Source organism: Salmo salar, chromosome 27 (genome assembly GCF_965601325.2).
Source record: "Salmo salar chromosome 27, fSalSal1, whole genome shotgun sequence".
Classification (NCBI taxonomy): Eukaryota; Metazoa; Chordata; class Actinopteri; order Salmoniformes; family Salmonidae; genus Salmo; species Salmo salar.
Genome location: NC_138317.1, coordinates 26,257,501 through 26,282,532, shown reverse-complemented (window position 1 = coordinate 26,282,532; position 25,032 = coordinate 26,257,501). Strand labels below are relative to the sequence as shown.

General features: G+C 45.3%; 1 protein-coding gene across 2 annotated transcripts in view; it reads left to right on the top strand.

Annotated features, from left to right (window-relative positions):
- The window catches only part of LOC100380863 (SLIT-ROBO Rho GTPase-activating protein 3), a 31,012-nt gene continuing 5,980 nt past the window's right edge, over positions 1-25,032 (top strand). The window contains exons 1-12 of one of the 2 annotated variants that reach the window (XM_082970143.1): positions 1-440; positions 1,761-1,894; positions 20,397-20,568; positions 20,888-21,050; positions 21,241-21,303; positions 21,388-21,561; positions 22,035-22,163; positions 22,606-22,827; positions 23,040-23,141; positions 23,242-23,427; positions 23,643-23,727; positions 24,851-24,878. In XM_082970143.1, coding sequence (XP_082826269.1) covers positions 1,825-1,894; positions 20,397-20,568; positions 20,888-21,050; positions 21,241-21,303; positions 21,388-21,561; positions 22,035-22,163; positions 22,606-22,827; positions 23,040-23,141; positions 23,242-23,427; positions 23,643-23,727; positions 24,851-24,878 — 1,394 coding nt within the window. In that variant the 5' untranslated portion in view covers positions 1-440; positions 1,761-1,824. The remainder of the gene's footprint in view (positions 441-1,760; positions 1,895-20,396; positions 20,569-20,887; positions 21,051-21,240; positions 21,304-21,387; positions 21,562-22,034; positions 22,164-22,605; positions 22,828-23,039; positions 23,142-23,241; positions 23,428-23,642; positions 23,728-24,850; positions 24,879-25,032) is intronic. The other variant, XM_082970142.1, reaches the window with a different exon arrangement.

Genomic DNA, 25,032 nt, shown 5'->3' with positions numbered 1-25,032 from the left:
TGGCTTAGGTTATGACATTCACTGAGAGAGAGAGTTCTCTGTGTGTGTGTGTGAAAGGGGGGGGCTGTGTGTTTGAGAGAGAGAGGGAGAGATAGGGAGACAGGGAGGAGGGCTAAGTATGTATGTGACAGAGAGGATGAAAATGAGACGGGGACAGAGAAGAGGGCTGTGTGTGTAAAAGAGAGGGAGAAAAAGAGGGACATATAAGAGAGCTGTGTTTGATAGAGGGAGGGAGAAAAAAGAGATTGAGGGAGGGCTGTTTTGAGGATGTGCTTGAAAACGGAGGAGGGAGGAGGAAAAGGAGAGAACTGAGCTGAGACAAATCTGTCTGATCCGCACACTGGTCTCTGCGATAGAGGAGAGAGGGAGGAGGAGAAGAGAGGCGGAAGAGAAGAGAGGATAGGAAGAAGAAGCGAGAGAACACAGGACTGCACAGTGAGGTACGGCTGTCATGGGTTGCGTTATTTATAGCTGTGACAGAGGCGTGTGTATGAGTTTGTGTGTGTGTATGTATGAACAATTAATGTATTATGCTGTTTGTATGCATGCGTTTGTGTGTGTGTGTGTGTGTGTGTGTGTGTGTGTGTGTGTGTGTGTGTGTGTGTGTGTGTGTGTGTGTGTGTGTGACTGCATTGACCCTGCGTTTGCTGATGTATGATGGATGGAATATGACGGTTAGATTATTAATGATGTAATGTTAGTGCAGAATTTTCAGAGTGTGTCCTTGTGTGTGTGTGTGTGTGTGTGTGTTTGTCTATATATCTTAATGGTGTGTATGTGGATATAAATCGTGCCGATGTGTGTGTGTGTGTGTGTGTGTGTGTGTGTGTGTGTGTGTGTGTGTGTGTGTGTGTGTGTGTGTGTGTGTGTTCATTCGTTTCATATATTGTGTGTGCACATGCACAGTTGGGCAATTTGACATGATCAAATGTTTCTGCGCATGAGCTCAGCTAGCCAACACCGCCATGACACTGCTTCATAATATGTGTGTGTGTCACACTACTTAATAGCGTGATCAGGGATTTCTATTGGAGCAGACGTATCTGAGACTCTTCATATCATATACAGTATCTATAGCCTATCCACTGATGTTCCAGCTAGCCATGGAAGAGGTTCTAAAAGGCAAGGTGAAGCTGTCTGTTAGCAGCACAGGATGTGGCAGGGTGTGTGTGTGCGTGTGTTTGTGTTTGTGTGTGAACCCTAACCCTACAGCACTTCATAACCTTCATTATTCAGATTACTCATCGTCTCCCGATGCGGATGCGCAGGACTATGGTAGATGAAGGAACCAATCTACCTTTTCAGACTGCCAGAGTATTTATCTGGTCAATATGGCAGTGTGTTATGTCTGTTGTTTGCAACAGTGTGTTATATGTGAAAATGTGATTGTATTATAAATTGTATTTGAATGTTTCTGGCCAAGAGTAGTAACCAGTTTAAATCGGGTACGTTTTTTCATCCGGCCGTGAAAATACTGCCCCCTATCCATATCACGTTAAGGACTCTTGGACGATTAGTCCAAATGAGGACTAAAGGAGATCCTAATCAAATAAAATAAAGTCTCCTTATCTCTCTCTCGCTTCCTCTCTCTGACTTTCTCTCTCTTTTTCTTTCTTTCTCTCTGTATCGCTCTTTCTCTTCTTCCACTCTATTCATCTCTCTCTCTGTCTCTCTCCATCTCTCTCTCTCTCTCTCTCTCTCTGTCTCTCTCTCTCTCTCTCTCTCTCTCTCTCTCTCCTCTCTCATGTTCATCTGCTTAGACACATTCATATTGGAGACCTGGAGGATCTATTGACAGGGTTAGAGGTCAGGGGCTAGGCAGACATGATGACATCACATGGAAAGCTGAGGATGCAGAGAGGGAGTCTATACGAGTATGACTCCCAGATCAAAGGTGAGAACACATACTTTTCTGTGTGTGTGTGTATTCATACATACAGTATACTGCATGTACTGTCTAACTTGTGTTGTCGTGTGTATGTTCATGTGAGTTCATACATGTGTACATGTGTGTTCGTGTGTGTGTTCATGCATGTACTGTGTGAACTTCTTTTGTGATCAAATGTTTTTTATTTAGTAATAACTGTCAGCAAACATGAATACATACATACACAATTAGGTTCCAACTCCACTCCCCCATCCCCATCCCAGCCCACCCGAGGACTTTAGGGATCAAATTAAATCAACACACATTGACCAGAAAAAGAAAAAAGAAAAACTCAAAGCAGCACATTCAAAGTATCTTCTTTAGCTCCATGAACGCACCAAGACACCGACTGTACAAAATATTAGGAACCCCTTCCTAATATTGCATTGCACCCCCTTTTGCCCTCAGAACAGCCTCAATTTGTTGGGGCATGGACTCTACAAGGTGTCAAAAGCATTCCACAGTGATGCTGGCCCATGTTGACTCCAATGCTTCCCACAGATGTGTCGAGTTGGCTGGTAGTGGATCTCTACTCCGAAAATAGCTTGTTCCATCTCATCCCTCAGATGCTCAATTGGATTGAGATCTGGTGACTGGGCAGGCCACTGCACTAAGCTGAATTCACTGTCATGTTTGTGGAACCTTTCCTGGACAATCCTAGCCTTGTGGTATGGGGCTTTATCCTGCTGAAAAAATCTATTTGCAGATGGATACACTGCTGCGATGAAGGGATGAATCTGATCGGCAATGATGTTCAACTATCCTGTGGCATTCAAACGCTGATCCACTTTTATCAAGGGGCCCAATGTGTGCCATGAAAACACACCCCACACCATCACACCACCATCACCAGCCTGCAATGTTGACACATGGCATGATGGATGCATGTACTCATGTGGTTTTCTCCATATCGTGGTCCTCACCATCAGTGTGAAACAGCAGGAACCAGGATTCATCAGACCAGGCAACTGCAGTTTCTGCAGTTTCTTGTTTTCTGCTGAAATAAGTGGAACTCTGTAAGGTCGTCGGCTGCCATACCCCATTCGTCTCAAGATACAACAAGTTGTGCATTCTTTTACGGGTCTTTGGGAAACAATGTTGTAATGGACTGTCAGTTGACTAAATGTAGCCTGTCTGTTGCTCTGCACAATTCGTGTCTGCCTCCTTTGTCCTTTTTCATCAATTACCAATTTTTTATCCTTGGCCTGCCGTTGGCTGGGTGTCCTTTAGGTAGTGGACCATTCTTTATAGAAAGACCCAAGAAAGTTGCAGTTCTTGACACAATCAAACCAGTGTGCCTGACACCTACTACCATACCCCGTTCAAAGGCACTTAAATCTTTTGTCTTGCACATTCACCCTAAATGGAACACATACACAATGCATGTCTCGATTGTCGCAAGGCTTAAAAATCCTTCTTTAATCTGTCACCTCTCCTTTATCTTCCTAATGTTTTCTACACTAAAAAAGTGAGTATACATTGATGGATAAAGAGTGAGTGTTGAGGCTTCCATCGTACTACAATCATTTTCTTGGCAGCCGTTAGGCCAGCAAGAAATCAAATCAAAGTTTATTCGTCATGAACACAGATTAGCAGATGTTTTCACAGGTTCAGTGAACAGTGCCGTAATACCTAGCAATAAAAAATAATTACACACATAATCCAGAAAAATACAAAAAAATAAGTAATATATGCTGAGCCATGACTAGAATACAGTATATACATATAAAGTGGGTGAAACAATATGTAAACATTATTAAAGTGACCAGTGTTCAATGACTCTATGTACATAGGGCAGCAGTCTCTTAGGTGCAGCAGGGTAGAGTACCAGATGGAAGCCGGCTAGAACAGTGACTAAGGTTCAGGGCAGGGTACTGGGTGGAGGTCAACTAGAACAGTGACTAAGGTTCAGGGCAGGGTACTGGGTGGAGGTCAGCTAGAACAGTGACTAAGGTTCAGGGCAGGGTACTGGGTGGAGGTCAACTAGAACAGTGACTAAGGTTCAGGACAGGGTACTGGGTGGAGGTCAGCTAGAACAGTGACTAAGGTTCAGGACAGGGTACTGGGAGGAGGTCAGCTAGAACAGTGACTAAGGTTCAGCGCAGGGTACTGGGTGGAGGCCAGCTAGAACAGTGACTAAGGTTCAGGGTACTGGGTGGAGGTCAACTAGAACAGTGACTAAGGTTCAGGGCAGGGTACTGGGTGGAGGTCAACTAGAACAGTGACTAAGGTTCAGGACAGGGTACTGGGTGGAGGTCAGCTAGAACAGTGACTAAGGTTCAGGGCAGGGTACTGGGTGGAGGTCAGCTAGAACAGTGACTAAGGTTCAGGGCAGGGTACTGGGTGGAGGTCAGCTAGAACAGTGACTAAGGTTCAGGGCAGGGTACTGGGTGGAGGCCAGCTAGAACAGTGACTAAGGTTCAGGGCAGGGTACTGGGTGGAGGTCAGCTAGAACAGTGACTAAGGTTCAGGGCAGGGTACTGGGTGGAGGTCAGCTAGAACAGTGACTATGGTTCAGGGCAGGGTACTGGGTGGAGGCCAGCTAGAACAGTGACTAAGGTTCAGGGCAGGGTACTGGGTGGAGGTCAACTAGAACAGTGACTAAGGTTCAGGGCAGGGTACTGGGTGGTAGGCAGCTAGAACAGTGACTAAGGTTCAGGGCAAGGTACTGGGTGGTAGCCAGCTAGAACAGTGACTAAGGTTCAGGGCAGGGTACTGGGTGGAGGTCAGCTAGAACAGTCACTAAGGTTCAGGGCAGGGTACTGGGTGGAGGCCAGCTAGAACAGTGACTAAGGTTCAGGGCAGGGTACTGGGTGGAGGTCAGCTAGAACAGTGACTAAGGTTCAGGGTACTGGGTGGAGGTCAGCTAGAACAGTGACTAAGGTTCAGGGCAGGGTACCGGGTGGAGGTCAGCTAGAACAGTGACTAAGGTTCAGGACAGGGTACTGGGTGGAGGTCAGCTAGAACAGTGACTAAAGTTCAGGGCAGGGTACTGGGTGGAGGTCAGCTAGAACAGTGACTAAGGTTCAGGACAGGGTACTGGGTGGAGGTCAGCTAGAACAGTGACTAAGGTTCAGGACAGGGTACTGGGTGGAGGTCAGCTAGAACAGTGACTTAGGTTCAGGGCAGGGTACCGGGTGGTAGGTGGCTAGTAACAGTGACTAAGGTTCAGGGCAAGGTACTGGGTGGTAGCCAGCTAGAACAGTGACTAAGGTTCAGGACAGGGTACTGGGTGGAGGCTGGCTAGTGGTGACTATTTAACAGTCTGATGGCTTGGAGATAGAAGCTGTTTCTCAGTCTCTCTGTCCCAGCTTTGATGCACCTGTACTGTCTCCGCCTTCTAGATGGTAGCGGCGTGAACAAGCTATGGCTCGGGTGGTTGAGGTCCTTGATGATCTTCTTGGCCTTCCTGTGACACTGGGTGTTGTAGATGTCCTGGAGGGCAGGCAGTGTGCCCCCGGTGACACGTTGGGTTGACCGCACACTCTGGAGAGCTCTACAGTTGCGGGCAGTGCAATTGCGGTACCAAGCGTTCATACAGCTGACATAATTCTCTCAATGGTGCATCTATAGATGTTCGTGAGGGTCTTAGGGACCAAGACAAATTTCTTCAGCCTGCTGCATGCCAAGGAACTTGAATCTTTTTACCCTCTCCACTGCGGCCCGTCAATATGGATGGGGGCGTGCTCTTTCTGCTGTCTCCTGTAGTCCACGATCAGCTCCTTTGTTTTGTTCATGTTGAGGGAGAAGTTATTTTCTTGGCACTTCTCCTGCAGCGCTCTCACTTCCTCCCTGTAGGCTATCTCATCGTTTTTGGTAATCAGGCCTACCACTGTTGTGTCATCAGCAAACTTGATGATTGAGTTGGAGACGTGCGTGGCCACGCAGTCATGGCTGAACAGGGAGTACAGGAGGGGGCTGAGCATGCACCCCTGTGGGTCACCCTTGTTGAGGATCAGCATGGTGGAGGTGTTGTTGCCTACCTTCACCACTTGGGGTCAGCCCAAGGCCCAGTTGCACAGGGAGGGGTACAGACCCAGGGAGCGGAGCTTAGTGATGAGCTTGGAGGGCACTATGGTGTTGAAGGCTGAGCTGTAGTCGATTAACAGCATTCTTATAGGCATTTCTCTTGTCCAGGTGGGATAGGGAAGTGTGCAGTGCAATGGCGATTGCGTCATCCGTGGATCTGTTGGGGCGATAAGTGAATTGCAGTTGGTCTAGGGTGTCAAGTAAGGTGGAGTTGATACGGTCACTAACTAGCCTCTCAAAGCACTTCAAGATTACAGAAGAGAGTGCTACAGGGCGATAGTCATTTAGTTCAGATACCTCCGCCTTCTTGGGTACAGGAACAATAGTGGACATCTTGAAGCATGTGGAGACAATTGACTGGAATATGGAGTGATTGAATATGTCCGTAAACACTCCAGACATCTGCACATGCTCTGAGTACGCAGCTTGGGATGCCATCTGAGCCGGCAGCCTTGCGAGGGTTAATACGCTTAAATGACTTACTCACGTCGATCATGGAGAAAGAGAGCATACAGTCCTCATGAGCGCCTGAGGCTCGTGTCGGTGGCTCGATGTTGTTTTCCTCGAAGCGGGCGAAGAAGGTGTTTAGCTCCTCCAGGATCGAGGCGTTGGTGTCCGCGATGTGGCTGGCTTTCCCTTTATAATCCGTGTTTGTCTGGAGTCCCTGCCACATACGTCTCATGTCTGAACCGTTGAATTGCAACTCCACTTTGTCCCTGTACTGTCGTTTTGCCTCTTTGATTGACTTACAGAGGTCGTAGCTGGTCTGCTTGTGCAAGTCCATTTCTCCCAGTCACCTTGCTATGGTTAAATGTGGTGTTCTATGCACTTCCTGATTGACCCAGTCACAGTCAGTGTATACACTGAGTATACAAAACATTAGGAACATCTTCCTAATATTGAGTTGCACCCCCCCTTCCCTTTTGCCCTCAATTCGTCGGGGCATGGACTCTACAAGGTGTCAAAAGCGTTACAAAGGGATGCTGGCCCATGTTGACTCCAATGCTTCCCACAGTTGTGTCAAGTTGGCTTGATGTCCTTTGGGTGGTGGACCATTCTTGATACACACAGGAAACTGTTGTGTGAAAAACCCAGCAGCCTTGCAGTTCTTGACACCTAGCACCTGCTACCATACCATGTCTTGCCCATTCACCCTCAATGGCACACGTACACAATCCATGTCTCAATTGTCTCAAGGCTTTAAACTCCTTCTTTAACCCGTCTCTTCATCTACACTGAATGAAGTGGATTTAACAAGTGACATCAATAAGGGATCATAGCTTTCACCTGGATTCACCTGGTCAGTCTATGTCATGGAAAGAGCAGGTGTTCTTAATGTTTTGTTTACTCAGTGTACATTGATACTATTCTCAGAGGCAACCCGGAACATTTCCATGTCCGCGTGATCAAAACAATCTTGAAGCATAGATTCCAATTGGTCAGAATAGAAGAATGTGCATCTGACAAAGATAAATGAAGTACAGAAAAACATTTAAAAAGTAAAATAAAAGGAGATGCAGGAATATTTAACACAGTGGACAAGTTTGATGCTACTTCATCCCAGAATATAGACACCTAAGGGCATTCCCAAACCATGTGTATAAAGGTACCAGGGCCGGTTTCCCAATAGTGATGGGTGTTTTAACAAGTGTTTTAACAATCCATCTTTCCTACAACAGCAGAAGATGTAACATGCGTTTCCCAAAACACCACACAGAGAACTAAAGGATGGAAAGAAAAGGAGCGCTGCGCTTGGATCAGCTTTCTCTATTCAAATCTTTCCATAACATTAGAATTATTTCACAACTCCTAGATAGATATTACCACCTACGGCTGCAAATATAGAGGCAGCTTATTGTAATGCTTACCCAATGAAAATACACTAAATCAGATTTGGCACATGTTAGGCTATCAAATGTATTTATGAAACCCTTTTTAAATCAGCAGATGTCAAAGTGTAATGATGACGCCGTGAGTCAAGAAGCAGGTGCAGGTAAAACGTTTAATGAAAACAACAAACATGAAACAAGACAGCGTAACAGAAGCGCGGTAACATGAACACAGGTGCAAGACCAACTGAGCAACGAACAAAAGGAAGGGACCTATAAAGGGGAGGTAATGAGGTCCAGGTGTGAATCATAACGGTGAGTGCCAGAGGCACGTAATGATGATTCCCAGGACCGGTGGTTAGTATTCCAGTGACGTCGGAGGGAGGAGCAGATGTGACAGTACCCCCCCCCCCCCCCACACCCTGATGTGCGGCTCTTGCTGCAGAACGACGCCGACCAGGAGGCTGACCATGACCCGAGCTTCTCCATGAAGGCCCTCCATACTCGTGATGTGAATTGGGGGCCACGGTCGGAGACGATGTCCTCCGGAAGGCCATAACGCTCCTGGTTCATCCTCTCCACCTGCCAGTTGGACTGAATTGTACTTTTGAACTCCGTAAAGTCAGTGTGGAAGAGGTGAAAAAATTGTTGTCTATCAACATCTGACAATTTACTGAGAATAATAGCAGACGATATTGCCACTCTTATTTGCCACATCTTCAATTTAAGCCTACTAGAGAGCGTGTGTCCTCAGGCCTGGAGGGAAGCAAAAGGCATTCCGCTACCTAAGAATAGTAAAGTCCCCTTTACTGGCTCAAATAGCCGACTAATCAGCCTGTTACCAACCCTTAGTAAACTTCTGGAAAAAAATTGTGTTTGACCAGATACAATGCTATTTCACAGTAAACAAATTGACAGATTTTCAGCATGCTTATAGGAAAGGACACTCAACAAGCACAGCACTTACGCAAATGACTGATGATTGACTGAGAGAAATTGATGATAAAATGATTGTGGGGGCTGTCTTATTAGACTTCAGTGCAGCTTTTGACATTATTGATCATAGTCTGCTGCTGGAAAAACTTGTGTTATGGCTTTACACCCCCTGCTATAATGTGGATAAAGAGTTACTTGTCTAACAGAACACAGAGGGTGTTCTTTAATGGAAGCCTATCAAATATAATCCAGTTAGAATCAGGAATTCCCCAGAGTAGCTGTTTAGGCCCCTTGCTTTTTTCAATTTTTACTAATGACATGCCAATGACTGAGTAAAGCCAGAGATTCTATGTATGGGGATGACTCAACACTATACACGTCAGCTACTACAGTGACTGAAATGACTGCAACACTCAACAAAGAGCTGCAGTTAGTTTCAGAGTGGGTGGCAAGGAATAAGTTAGAAATATTTAGGGCTAAAACTAAAAGCATTGTATTTGGAACACACTCACTAAACCCGAAACATCAACTAAATAATGTGGAAATTGAGCAAGTTAAGATGACTAAACTACTTGGAGTAACACTAGATTGTAAACTGTCATGGTCAAAACATATGGATGCCGTAGTAGCTGAGATGGGGAGAAGTCTGTCTATAATAAAGCGATGCTTCTTAACAACACTATCAACAAGGCAGTTCCTACAGGCCCTAGTTTTGTCGCACCTTGAATACTGTTCAGTTGTGTGGTCAGGTGCCACAAAAAAGGACAATTGCAATTGGCTCAGAACAGGGCAGCATGGCTGGCCCTTGCATGTACACAGAAAGCTAATGATAATATGCATGTCAATCTCTCCGGGCTGAAAGTGGAGGAGAGATTGACTTCATCACTACTTTTATTTATGAGAGGTATTGACATGTTGAATGCACCGAGCTGTCTGTCTAAACTACTGGCACACAGCTTGGACACCCATGCATACCCAGAGACAAGAGGTCTCTGGGTATGCAACACAAGCATTGGCACACACATTGGCACTCTGGGTATGCAACACAAGCAACACAAACATTGGCACACACACAGAGTACTGTAGATATGTGGTAGTGGTGGAGTAGGGGCCTGAGGGCACACAGTGTGTTGTGAAATGTATTGTAATGTTTTAAAATTGTATAAACTGTCTTAATTTCACTGGACCCCAGGAAGAGAAGTTGCTGCTTTGGCAGCAGCTAATGGGGGATCCACAATAAATACAAATGCGAGAAGATCTGCTGAAAGATTGCCTCCATGACCTGGAGAGCAGTGGGGAGACCAGGAAGAGGAATTAAATGACATGACTTCGAAAATCTATCCAGAGGAGGAGAGATCGGTTACAAAGTCAATGGATAGATGAGACCAGGGTCGCTGAGGCACGGGAAGCGGTAGGAGCTTCCCTGCTGGAGCATTCAGGGGAGACTTGGTTTGGGCACATACGGAACAGGAGTTTACATAACGACTGACATCCTGAGCAAAGGTGGGCCACCAGTACTTCTCAGCGATGGAGTGGATGGTGCGAGAAATACCTGGATGTCCAGCAACGACAGCTGTGTGTGCCCAGGTCAGCAGCCAATCCCTTATCCCTGTGGGAGCGTAGGTGCGCTCAAGAGGACAGTTCAGGGGTGCGGGCTCCCTCTCCAGAGCCTGGCGGATCTCCACATCTATGTTCCAGACCACGGGAGCTATGACTCGGGAGGATGGGATTATAGGCTCACTCAGGACAGGGCCCTCTCCCGAATCATAGAGGCGGGACAAGGCATCAGCCTTGGTGTTCTTTGAGCCTGGGCTATAGGTTAGCGTGAAGTTAAACCTTCTGAAGAAAAGGGCCCACTTTGCTTGGTGCGGATTCAGCCTCCTCGCTGTCCGTATGTACTCCAGGTTCCTGTGGTCAGTGAGGATGACGAATGGTTCCTTGGCGCCCTCCAACCAGTGTCTCCACTCCTCTAATGCCAACTTCACCGCCAGTAGCTCCCGATCGCCAACGTCGTAGTTCCTCTCTGCAAGGGACAGTTTCTTAGAATAAAACACACATGGGTACAGCTTCTGTGGGTTCCCCTGTCGTTGAGACAAAACTGCCCCCGCACCTACCTCGAAACCATCCACCTCCACCACAAAGGATATCGTGGGATCTGGATGTTTCAGCACTGGGGCGGAGGTGAAACATCCCTTGAGAAGACGGAAGGCCTCGTTGGCTGCTGGACCCCACACCAACCTACGGGAGCCTCGAGAGAGGTGAGATGAGCGGCAACAGAGCTGAAATTCCTGATGAAACGACGGTAGAAGTTGGCAAACCCCAAAAAACATTGTAACCCTTTAATGGTGGTTGGGACTGGCCCTGACCTGACTGCATCTACCTTCTTGTCATCCATCTTCACTCCCTACGAGCTGATTTGGTAACCCAAGAAGGAGACCACCCTCTGATGGAATTGACACTTCTCAACCTTGACGAACAAGTGATGGGCCAGGAGGTGTTCCAAGACTGCTCGAACGTGTGTGATGTGATCCTCCAGATTAACTGAGCAGATCAAGATGTCCTCAATGTATACAATCACTTGGCGTCCGAGCATGTCCCTGAACACCTCATTGACGAATGCCTGGAACACTGACAGAGCCTTGGCTAAGCCAAAGGGCATCACCAAGTACTCGTAGTGACCAGACATTGTGTTGAATGCCGTCTTCCACTCATCCCCTTCCTGGATGCGGATGAGATTGTAGGCACTCCGCAGGTCCGGTTTGGTTAAGAACTAGGCCCCACGGAGCTGCTAGTTGGCACCAATGGGAGGGGGTACCGATACTTCTTGGTAACTTCATTAAGTCCTCTGTAATCAATGCAAGGGCGTAATACTCCATTCTTCTTGGCCACGAAGAAGAAACCAGCCGATGCAGGAGAAGTGGACGTGGAGATGAACCCCTGTTGGAGCGCCTCCTGAATGTAATCCTCCATGGCCTGGGTCTCAGCCACAGACAGAGGGTCAGCAAGCAGATCGATGGCACAGTCCCAGGGGCGATGAGGAGGAAGACAGGTGGCCCGGGTCTTGGAGAATACCTCCCTCAGATCCTGGTATACCTCCAGGATGTTGGGCTGAAGGCAACCAAAGGACTCAACCGACGTGGAACCACAGGGTACAGGGAAGCAGGTACTCCGGCATTCAGGTGACCAGTCTGAGATTCACATCCTCAACCATGAAATGGGGTTATGGCATTGAAGCCAAGGGAGGCCGAGGATGATCTTGTGAACTGGTGCTGAATGGGATATTCTCCTGATGATTGGACTCCATAGTCAGGGTGAGAATGAGCGCCGGTTCATTCCATCCACTGGATGCTGCTACTGTCAGGAAGGTGAGCGCGTACTCCACAGCCGTCTGATCCCCCTGCCGTAATTGAAGTAGACGCTCATCTCCCTCTCTGCCCTCCAGGGATGATCAAAGATACATTTAAAGCTGCTTCCATTGTTTGAGTTGGTATTCTGTAATGATGATGCCGTGAGTCAAGAAGCAGGTAAAACGTTTAATGAAATCAACAAACATGAACCACGACAGCGTAACAGAAGTGCAGTAACATGAACACAGGTGCAATACCAACTGAGGAATGAACAAAAGGAAGGGACATATGAAGGGGCGGTAATGAGGTCCAGGTGTGAATCATAACGATGAGTGCCAGGTGTACGCAATGGCCGAGCATTCAGAGGTCAAGAGAGCAGGTGAGGTACAGAGAGAGAGATAGAGAGAGAGAGAGAGATGGAGAACAAGAGAGAGAGGGTTGAAAACAGCAGGTCCTGGACAAGGTAGCACATCTGGTGAACAGGTCAGGCTTCCATAGCCACAAGCAAAACAGCAGAAACTGGATCAGCAGCACAACCAGGCGGACTGGGGACAACCAGGAGTCATTAGGCCAGGTAGTCCTAAGGCATGGTCCTAGGCCTTAGGTCCTCTGAGAGAGAGAGAGAGAGAGAGAGAGATGGGACAATTAGAGGGAGCATACTTAAGTTCACACAGAACACCAGATAAGACAGGAGAATTTCACTGGATTGGACAGATTGACCCTAGCCCGCCGACACATAGACTATTGCAGCATAGATGTTGGAGGCTGAGACAGGGGGTGTCGGGGGACACTGTGGCCCTGTCTGATCTATACCCCCGGACAGGGCCAACCAGGCAGGATATAACCCCACCTACTTTCCAAAGCACAGCCCCACTAGAGGGATATCAACAGACCACCAGCTTACTACCCTGAGACAAGGCTGAGTATAGCCCACAAAGATCTCCTCCACTGCACAAGCTCGAGTGGGCGCAAAATTGGACAGGAAAATCATGTCAGTGACTGAACCCACTCAAGTCATGTATAGTAAAAAAAAGCCTGGCACAACATGACGCACCCTTCCTAGGGACAGCATGGAAGAGCACTAGTAAGCCAGTTACTCAACCCCCGTAATGGGGTCAGAGGCAGAGAATCCCAGTGGACAGAGGGGATCCGGCCAGGCAGAGACAGCAAGGGCGGTTCGTCACTCCAGTGCCTTGCCGTTCACCTTCGCACCCCTGGGCCAGACTACACTCAATCATAGGACCTACTGAAGAGATGAGTATTCAATAAAGACAAAGTTTGAGACCGAGTCTGTGTCTCTCACATGGATCGGCAGACCATTCCATAAAAATGGAGCTCTATAGGAGAAAGCCCTGCCTAGGAATAATAAGGAGGCCTGCGTCTTGTGAACGTTGCGTATGTGTAGGTATGTACGTCAGGACCAAATATGAGAGATACAGTGAGGGAAAAAAGTATTTGATCCCCTGCTGATTTTGTACGTTTGCTCACTGACAAAGAAATGATCAGTCTATAATTTTAATGGTAGGTTTATTTGAACAGTGAGAGACAGAATAACAACAAAAAAATCCAGAAAAACGCATGTCAAAAATGTTATAAATTGATTTGCATTTTAATGAGGGAAATAAGTATTTGACCCTCTCTCAATCAGAAAGATTTTTGGCTCCCAGGTGTCTTTTATACAGCTAACGAGCTGAGATTAGGAGCACACTCTTAAAGGGAGTGCTCCTAATCTCAGCTTGTTACCTGTATAAAAGACACCTGTCCACAGAAGCAATCAATCAATCAGATTCCAAACTCTCCACCATGGCCAAGACCAAAGAGCTCTCCAAGGATGTCAGGGACAAGATTGTAGACATACACAAGGCTGGAATGGGCTACAAGACCATCGCCAAGCAGCTTGGTGTGAAGGTGACAACAGTTGGTGTGATTATTCGCAAATGGAAGAAACACAAAAGATCTGTCAATCTCCCTCGGCCTGGGGCTCCATGCAAGATCTCACCTAGTGGAGTTGCAATGATCATGAGGACGGTGAGGAATCAGTCCAGAACTACACGGGAGGATCTTGTCAATGATCTCAAGGCAGCTGGGACCATAGTCACCAAGAAAACAATTGGTAACACTACGCCGTGAAGGACTGAAATCCTGCAACGCCCGCAAGGTCCCCCTGCTCAAGAAAGCAGATATACCTGCCCGTCTAAAGTTTGCCAATGAACATCTGAATGATTCAGAGGACAACTGGGTGAAAGTGTTGTGGTCTGATGAGACTAAAATGGAGCTCTTTGGCATCAACTCAACTCGCCGTGTTTGGAGGAGGAGGAATGTTGCCTATGACCCCAAGAACACCGTCCCCACCGTCAAACATGGAGGTTGAAACATTATGCTTTGGGGGTGTTTTTCTGCTAAGGGGACAGGACAACTTCACCGCATCAAAGGGACGATGGACGAGGCCATGTACCGTCAAATCTTGGGTGAGAACCTCCTTCCCTCAGCCAGGGCATTGAAAATGGGTCGTGGATGGGTATTCCACCATGACAATGACCCAAAACACACGGCCAAGGCAACAAAGGACTGGCTCAAGAAGAAGCACATTAAGGTCCTGGAGTGGCCTAGCCAGTCTCCAGACCTTAATCCAATAGAAAATCTGTGGAGGGAGCTGAAGGTTCGAGTTGCCAAACGTCAGCCTGGAAACCGTAATGACTTGGAGAAGATCTGCAAAGGGGAGTGGGACAAAATCCCTCCTGAGATGTGTGCAAACCTGGTGGCCAACTACAAGAAACGTCTGACCTCTGTGATTGCCAACAAGGGTTTTGCCACCAAGTACTAAGTCATGTTTTGCAGAGGGGTCAAATACTTATTTCCCTCATTAAAATGCCAATCAATTTATAACATTTTTGACATGCGTTTTTCTGGATTTTTTTGTTATTCTGTCTCTCACTGTTCAAATAAACCTACCATTAAAATTATAGACTGATCATTTCTTTGTCAGTGGGCAAACATACACAATCCGCAGGGGATCAAATACTTTTTTCCCTCACTGTAGGTAGGAGAATGTCCATGTAATACTTCGTAGTTTAGCAGTAAAACCTTGAACTCAGCTCTAGCCTTAACAGGAATATGATCATTTGGGGTTCTAGTCAGGATTCTAGCAGCCGTATTTAGCACTAACTGAAGTTTATTTAGTGCTTTATCCGGGTAGCCAGAGAGTAGAGTAGAGCATGGATTAGCTTTTCTGCATCATTTTTGTACAAAAAGTTGAAGGGTTTTGCAATGTTACGAAGATGGAAAAAATATTCTTGATACGTTCGTCAAAAGAGAGATCAGGGTCCAGAGTAACACCGAGGTCCTTCACAGTTTTATTTGAGACGACTGTACAACCATTAAGATACATTTTCAGATCCAACAGCAGATCTCTTTGTTTCTTGGGAGTCAGAACTAGCATCTCTGCTTGGTCCAAATTTAAAAGTAAAACATTTGCCGCCTTCCTTATGTCTGAAACACAGGCTTCCAGGGCAGGCAATTTTGGGGCTTCCCCATGTTTCATCGAAATGTACAGCTGTGTGTCATCCGCATAGCAGTGAAAGTTGACATTGTGTTTCCGAATGACCAAGAGATAGAATATGTAGTGAACAATTGATTTGTCAGAGGACAAACCATCCACAGAGACAAACTGATATCTTTCTGACAGATAAGATCTAAACCAGCCAAGAACTTGTCCGTGTAGACCAATTAGGGTTCCCAATCTCTCCAAAAGAATGTGGTGATCGATGGTGTTAAAGGCGGCACTAAGGTCTAGGAGCATGAGGACAGATGCAGAGCCTTGGTCTGACACCGTTAAAAGGTAATTTACCACCTTCACGAGTGCAATCTCAGTACTATGATGTGGTCTAAAACTAGACTGAAGTGTTTTGTATGCATTATTTGTCTTCAGGAAGGCAGTGAGTTGCTGCACAACAGCTTTTTCTAACATTTTTGAAAGGAATGGGAGATTCGATATAGGCTGATAATTTTTCATATTTTCCAGGTCAAGGTTTGGCTTTTTCAGGAGAGGCTTTATTACTGGCTCTTTTAATGAGTTTGGTACACATCCGGAGGATAGGGAGCCATTTATTATGTTCAACATAGGAGGGCCAAGCACAGGAAGTAGCTCTTTTAGTTGTTTAGTTGGAATGGGTTCCAGTAGGCAGTGGGAAGTTTTAGAGGCCATGAATATTTTTGTGAATGTGTCAAGATATACAGGATTAAAAAACTTGAGTGTCTCCATTGAATTTAGGTCCTGGCACTCCTGTGCAGACTCAGGACAACTGAGTTTTGGAGAAATACGCAGATTCAAAGAGGAGTCCGTAATTTGCTTTCTAATGATCATGATCTTTTCGTCTAACCTCTCTAGGGTCGGCGGGACGAAATCGTCCCACCTACGTAACAGCCAGTGGAATCCTGTGGCGCGTTATTCAAATACCTTAGAAATGCTATTACTTCAATTTCTCAAACATATTACTATTTTACACCATTTTAAAGACAAGACTCTCGTTAATCTAACCACACTGTCCGATTTCAAAAAGGCTTTACAACGAAAGCAAAACATTAGATTATGTCAGCAGAGTACCCAGCCAGAAATAATCAGACACCCATTTTTCAAGCTAGCATATAATGTCACAAAAACCCATAAGACCGCTAAATGCAGCACTAACCTTTGATGATCTTCATCAGATGACACACCTAGGACATTATGTTATACAATACATGCATGTTTTGTTAAATCAAGTTCATATTTATATCAAAAACCAGCTTTTTACATTAGCATGTGACGTTCAGAACTAGCATACCCCCCGCAAACTTCTGGTGAATTTACTAAAAATGTACTAAATTACTCACGATAAACGTTCACAAAAAGCATAACAATTATTTTAAGAATTATAGATACAGAACTCCTCTATGCACTCGATATGTCCGATTTTAAAATAGCTTTTTGGTGAAAGCACATTTTGCAATATTCTAAGTAGATAGCCCGGCATCACAGAGCTAGCTATTTTGACACCCACCAAGTTTAGCCCTCACCAAAGTCAGATTTACTATAAGAAAAATGTTATTACCTTTGGTGTTCTTCGTCAGAATGCACTCCCAGGACTTCTACTTCAATAACAAATGTTGGTTTGGTCCCAAATAATCCATTGTTATATCCAAATAGCGGCGTTTTGTTTGTGCGTTCAAGACACTATCCGAAGTGTAAATAAGGGTCATGCGCACGACGCATTTCGTGACAAAAAAAATTCGAAATATTCCATTACCGTACTTCGAAGCATGTCAACCGCTGTTTAAAATCAATTTTTATGCCATTTTTCTCGTAAAAAAGCGATAATATTCCGACCGGGAATCTGCGTTTAGGTAAAAAGACGAAAGAAAATAAAGCATGGGGTCGACTCGTGCACACGCCTAAGCCCATTGTCCTCTGATCGGCCACTTGCCAAAAGCGATAATGTGTTTCAGCCTGGGGCTGCCTCGATATCATTCAGCATTTTCCCGGGCTCTGAGAGCCTATGGGAGCCGTAGGAAGTGTCACGTTACAGCAAAGATCCTCAGTCTTCAATAAACAGAGACAAGAAGAACAAGATCTTGTCAGAGAGGGCACTTCCTGTAAGGAATCTTCTCAGGTTTTTGCCTGCCATATGAGTTCTGTTATACTCACAGACACAATTCAAACAGTTTTAGAAACTTTAGGGTGTTTTCTATCCAAAGCCAATAATTATATGCATATTCTAGTTACTGGGCAGGAGTAGTAACCAGATTAAATCGGGTACGTTTTTTATCCGGCCGTGTCAATACTGCCCCCTACCCCCAACAGGCTAAGAAGTTAATGAATTCATCACTGCTGAAGTGAAAGCTATCCTCTCTTGGGGAATGCTACTTTTTAGTTAGCTTTGAGACAGTATCAAAAAGTTTGAGATTGTTTTTGATCTCCTCAATTAGGTAGGCTGATCGATCAGCAGTGAGGGCTCTTCGATATTGCACGGAACTGTCTTTCCAAGCTAGTTGGAAGACATCCAGTTTGCTGGAGCGTCATATCAGTTCCAATTTTATGGAAGCTACACTTCATGGAATATATTGAGACAAATTACAGATTAAGCCTAACCAACAATTAGAAAAATATAACTTTATTGATTGAACATGAAACGTACGTGGCTTGCAAAAGTATTCAACCCCCTTGGCATTTTTCTTATTTTGTTGCCTTAAAACCTGTAATTAAAATTGATTTTTTGGGGGTTTTGAATAATTTGATTTAGACTACCACTTTGAAGATGAAAAATATTTTTTTTATTGTGAAACAAACAAGAAATAAGACCAAAAAACGGAAAACTGGAGCGTGCATAACAATTCACCCCACCAAAGTCAATCCTTTGTAGAGCCACCTTTTGCAGCGAATACAGCTGCAAGTCTCTTGGCACATCTAGCCATTCTTCAAGGCAAAACTGCTCCAGCTCCTTCAAGTTGGATGGGTTCCGCTGGTGTACAGCAATCTTTAAGTCATACCACAGATTCTCAATTGGATTGAGGTCTGGGCTTTGTCTAGGCCATTCCAAGACATTTAAATGTTTCCCCTTAAACCACTCGAGTGTTGCTTTAGCAGTATGCTTAGGGTCATTGTCCTGCTGGAAGGTAAACCTCCATCCCAGTCTCAAATCTCTGGAAGACTGAAACAGTTTTCCCTCAAGAATTTCCCTGTATTTAGCGCCATCCATCATTCCTTCAATTCTGACCAGTTTCCCAGTCCCTGCCGATGAAAAACATCCCCACAGCATGATGCTGCCACCACCATGCTTCACTGTGGGGATGGTGTTCTCGGGGAAATGAGAGGTGTTGGGTTTGCGCCAGACATAGCTTTTTGGCCATCAAGGAAAATGCTAAATGTCAGTCTCATCTGACCAGACTACCTTCTTCCATATGTTTAGGGAGACTCCCACATGCCTTTTGGCGAACACCAAACGTTTTTGCTTATTTTTTTCTTTAAGCAATGGCTTTTTTCTGGCCAATCTTCCGTAAAGCCCAGCTCTGTGGAGTGTACGGCTTAAAGTGGTCCTATGGACAGATACTCCAGATACTCCTCAGTGGAGCTTTGCAGCTCCTTCAGGGTTATCTTTGGTCTCTTTGTTGCCTCTCTGATTAATGTCCTCCTTGCCTGGTCTGTGAGATTTGGTGGGCGGCCCTCTCTTGGTAGGTTTGTTGTGATGCCATATCCTTTACATTTTTTAATAATAGATTTAATGGTGCTCTGTGGGATGTTCAAAGTTTCTGATATTTTTTTATAACCCAACCCTGATCTGTACTTCTCCACAACTTTGTCCCTGACCCGTTTGGAGAGATCCTTGGTCTTCATGGTGCCGCTTGCTTGGTGGTGCCCCTTGCTTAGTGGTGTTGCAGACTCTGGGACCTTTCAGAACAGGTGTAAAAATACTGAGATCATGTGACAGATCATGTGACACTTAGATTGCATACAGGTAGACTTTATTTAACTAATTATGTGACTCCTGAAGGTAATTGGTTGCACCAGATCTTATTTAGGGGCTTCATAGCAAAGGGGGTGAATACATATGCACGCACCACTTTTCCGTTTGTCATTATTTTTGACAAGTTATTGAGACAAGTTATTTTTTTCATTTCACCAATTTGGACTATTTTGTGTATGTCCATTACATGAAATCCAAATAAAAATCAATTTAAATTACTGGTTGTAATGCAACAAAATAGGAAAAACGCCAAGGGGGATGAATACTTTTGCAAGGCACTGTATTTCAATATGATTGAAATAGGCCTATAGCCTACTGTTTATATTTTAATGCAGTCATCTCAGTTTTCATTTGAAGCTTATTTTTATATGAAGCTTGTTTGTATCAATTGAATAGACATTGGTACCTTTGCATTTGTAGTCACCTCTGTTCTGAAGTTATCAGAGGTCAGAGCGATGGATAAACCATGTGATTCTATGTTTAGCTGAGCTCTTCTGTGTATATAATGACTCGGGATGGCAAAAAAGCATCTAACAATGCACTTAGCTGTGGTCTGAGTGGTTCGAGGCAGACGTTAGATTCCGAGTGTTTTCGAGTGCAACGTACATTTACATTTTTTTATGTAACCTTTATTTAAGGCAAGTCCGTTAAGAACAAATTCTTATTTACAATGACGGCGCATTAATAATGATGTTTTTTGATCAGATCTGTTCGTGATCGCCTCTGTTGTGAACTTCATACGTGTGTCTATGTGTGTGTGTGTGTGTGTGTGTGTGTGTGTGTGTGTGTGTGCGCGCGTGTGTGTGTGTGTCTGTATGTGTGTGTGTAGACCTGCGGGCCCAGCTGTGTGACCAGATGAAGGTTCTGGATGGTCAGGTGGAAGTCAAAGGTCAACAGCTGTCTGACCTGTCCGAGTTCTTCCGTCGTCGTGGTGACATTGAGGCGGAGTACGCCCGTGCCCTCGACAAACTTACAGAGAGGTTCACTCTAAAGACCAAGAGGTGTGTGTGTGTGTGTGTGTGTGTGTGTGTGTGTGTGTGTGTGTGTGTGTGTGTGTGTGTGTGTGTGTGTGTGTGTGTGTGTGTGTGTGTGTGTGTGTGTGTGTGTAAATTGCTTTTATTGCTTGATCTGTTTATACTGACTGGCAGACATTATTATTGGTGCAATGTTAGTATAGGGAACTCCGATAATATTACGTAAATTGGTTTAAGTCTTGCCCTCTCTGTCCTCGCCCTGTCTCTCCCCCTCTGTCTCTCCCTATCTATCTCTCCCCCTCTGTCTTTCTCTCCTCTCCCCCCTCCTCCCCCTCCCTCCCTGTAGGAAGGAGCAGAGCGGTCAGTCGGTGTCTCAGTGTTGGTCAGTTCTGTTGACTCAGACACGTGCAGAGAGCAGAGAACACGCAGCGCTGAGTGACTCCTGCTCACACACACTCACACAGCGACTCACACACTGCTCAGAGGACACACACCGCCTGGCAAAACGGGTAAACACACACACACATTCATATTTACAGTACCTGAACAAATGATCCACCCACTTCCATTGGCTTCCAGTCAAGACTGTCTGTACATAAAATTCTATGTATTTTTCACTGATCTACACAACTCCAAAATCTTAAAGTGAAAAGGTGATAGTGTGTTACACTGTCTGATTACTGATATGTCTCTGATCAGAGTAAGGAGGTGGGAGTTCAGATGCAAGATGAGCTACTGAAAGTCACCACTGAACTGCAGACGGTACGAACATACCTCAGTCACTTACGATGTGGACAATAGTAAGAAGATGAAGATCGTATTACTAGTGTGTGTGTCTATGTGTAGGCTCTGAGGACATACCACCAGTACCATACAGACAGTCTGACAGCGGAGGGGAAACTAAAGGAAGCCACACGATTGGAGGAGAGACAGACGGGCAAGTCAGCTGAACTGGGGATAACCCAATCAGGAGGCCAGAGACGGAGCTCTGTGAAGAAGATGGAGAAAATGATGGAAAAGGTAAGGGTTGAGTCTGACTACACTGCCAGATCTCACAATGTCTGAATAGGTCTTTACTATAACAGCTAACCACATCGTATGATATAACAATCTGATGCCCGACTGCACAGTCCATGATGTGGCACATAACCATTTGTTAATGCAATGCAACGTCTGCAATGAAGTCGGCCTGGAGGGTGGCCAAGGTTGTCGTTGAGATGTGTGTGGTTTCCATGTGGCACAGGATACAGACAGTTTTGTAGAGTTTTGAGTCAGACATCCTGTGCCACATGAAAACCACACACAACGGAACAATAACGTGAGCTACTTCTGTAGTGCCAAATCAAACCAACTACAGCTAGTGTCAAACCCCTTGACCCTAAACCCTAACCTCTAACCCCTGACCTGAGCCTGTACCAAAGGCAGTATGAATCAAGGGACCTTCGTTGTCATTAGCTATTCTTTTAACCAAATTGTGTGTGTGCTCTCCACAGAGACATGGCAGAGTGCAGGAGACCCAGCTGAAGTGCACTAAGGCTCGCAATGACTATCTGCTGAATCTGGCAGCTGCCAACGCAACTATGAACAAGTACTATCTACAGGATCTCAGCACACTCATAGACGTGAGTCACTGTGTGTCTGTGTGTGTGTGTGTGTGTGTGTTATGTGTGTGTGTGTATGTGTGTGTGTGTGTGTGTGTGGGTGTGTCTGTGTGTGTACGTATGTGTGTGTCTGTGTGTGTACATATGTGTGTGTGTGTCTGTGTGTGTACGTATGTGTGTGTGTGTGTGTGTGTGTGTGTGTGTGTACGTATGTGTGTGTGTGTGTGTCTGTGTTTGTGTGTCTGTGTGTGTACGTATGTGTGTATGTGTGTGTGTGTACGTATGTGTGTGTGTACGTATGTGTGTGCGTTTTTTCGTGCACGCTGGTGCCTTTGTGTGTGTCTGTTACGCAATCTTATATTATAAAATGTTTAACTGACATACTAAGTATTAATCTCTCTCTCTCTCTCTCTCTCTCTCTCCTCTCTCTCTCTCTCTCTCTCTCTCTCTCTCTCCCTCTCAGTGTACTGACCTGGGGTTCCATCTGTCCTTGGAGCGAGTGATGAGGTCATACCTGGCCAGCAGGGGGCGTGTCCTGAAGGCTGAGGAGGCCGGGCTAAAGCAGCTGGAACAGGAAGTGACATCACTGGATCAGGGAGGAGACAGAGACGCTCTCCTACAGAACCACGACACAGCATTCTGTCTGCCCTTCCGCTTCAGTTACCATCCCCATGAGGGAGACCAGGTACACACACACATTCATGTTCATTAGTGGATGATGATCGTGACACATTTTATCAGAACTATGGAGTGCAAAGGTGGCTGGTGACGAGGCCAATATGTGTCCTGTATATTCTGTGACACACTGAACATGATATGTTTAGCTCCCACAGGAAGAGCTGTTGGTTCACACACCAGTACACCTGTTATACTATACACATCCCTAATGTTTTCCAGGTGGGCGAGGTGAGTGCGGAGAGCCAGGTGAGGTATGAGTTAGAGACCAGGTTCCAACAGCTCCAGTCCCGCCTCTCCACCGAAACCTTGGAAACAGAGGAGGTGAGGTCTTCGCTCTATTCTTAATCTACCCATTGATTTATCGATCCATCGATCAATCGATTGATCCATTTTCTATCTATTGTATGTATCTACTTTCCAGGTCAGTAAGACACTCAAAGCCACCCTCTCCGCGCTATTGGACAGTATGTGTGACAGTGACAGTAACCCCCCCCCTGACCTGCCCATCAGCCTATCACACGACCCCATGGGAACCGCCTCTGCCTCCAAACTAGCCCTTGCCAAGCGGAGAGCCAATCAGCAGGAAACCGAGACGTTCTACTTTACGGTGAGGACATCCCATTGGTCAGGGGAAGGTGTGAGGGGAGTCTAATGATAGTATTATGGATTGTGTCTCCTTATAGTGCTTCTGTGACCAACTAGGTTTGAAACCCGGGACATCTGAAAAACACAAGACTGTGTTAGCCAACTGAGCTAAAGCTGTGTAAACAAGCTAAAGCTGCAAAGGTTAAAGTGTGTATCTCTGTTTCTGTCGTTTGTCAGAAAGTTAAGGAGTATCTGATTGGAAGCTCCCTGATCTCCAAACTACAGGCTAAACATGACCTGCTGCAGGAGGCCATACAGAAAGGTACTTCTACTATACTAATACTATACTACTACTGCACTAATACTATACTACTACTATACTCATACTATATACTATGACTGTACTAATACTATACTACTACTGCACTACTACTGTACTAATACTATACCACTACTACACTACTACTGTACTACTACGATACCACCACTACACTACTACTATACTACAATACCACGACTATACTAATACTATACTACTACTATACTACTGCTGCAATACTACTGCATTAATACTATACTGCTACTATACTACTACTACTATACTACTACTATACTGCTGCTGCACTACTACTATACTACTACTGTACTACTATACTATTACTATTCTACTACAATACTGCTGCTGCACTACTACACTACTACTGTATTAATACTATACTGCTAATATACTACTACTATACTACTACTATACCGCTACTGCACTACTACTGCACTGCTACTGTACTACTATTATTCTACTACTTTACTACTACTATATTGCTACTGCACTACTACACTACTACTATACTACTACTATACTGCTACTGCACGACTACACTACTACTGTACTACTACTATACTACTACTATGCTACTACTATACTACTACTATACTACCACTGCACTACTACTATTCTACTACTATACTATGCCTATACTGCTACAGCACTACTACTGTACTACTACTACACTACTCTACTACTACTACTGCACTACTACTATACTACTACTGCACTACTACTATACTACTACTACTGTACTACTACTATACTACTACTATATTGCTACTGCACTACTACACTACTACTATACTACTACTATACTGCTACTGCACGACTACACTACTACTATACTACTACTGCACTACTACTATACTACTACTGTACTACTACTATACTACTACTATACTGCTACCGCACTACTACTGTACTACTGTACTACTACTACTTTACTAGAACTGTATAATACCACACAACTACTACACAACTAATCTTACGCTATTCCTAACTCTCTCCCTCTCGCTCTCCTTCTTCCTTCTCCCTCTCCCATTCTTCCTCTCTCGCCCCCCACCCCCATCGCCCCCCTCCCTCACCCCCCTCTACCTTCAAATATCTGTTTGTTTTCCAGCTAAGGCCGTTGATAGCGACCCCTCCAGGTAAACATTCCTGTTATTTCTCTGAGAGAGAGAAAGGGAGAGAGACATGGAGAGAGAGAGAAATGAGAGAGAAAAAGAAAGACAAGAGAGAAAGAAAAAGAGATGAAAGAGAAAGAGAGAGTATAATATTCAACACAGCAACAAATCCAAGACT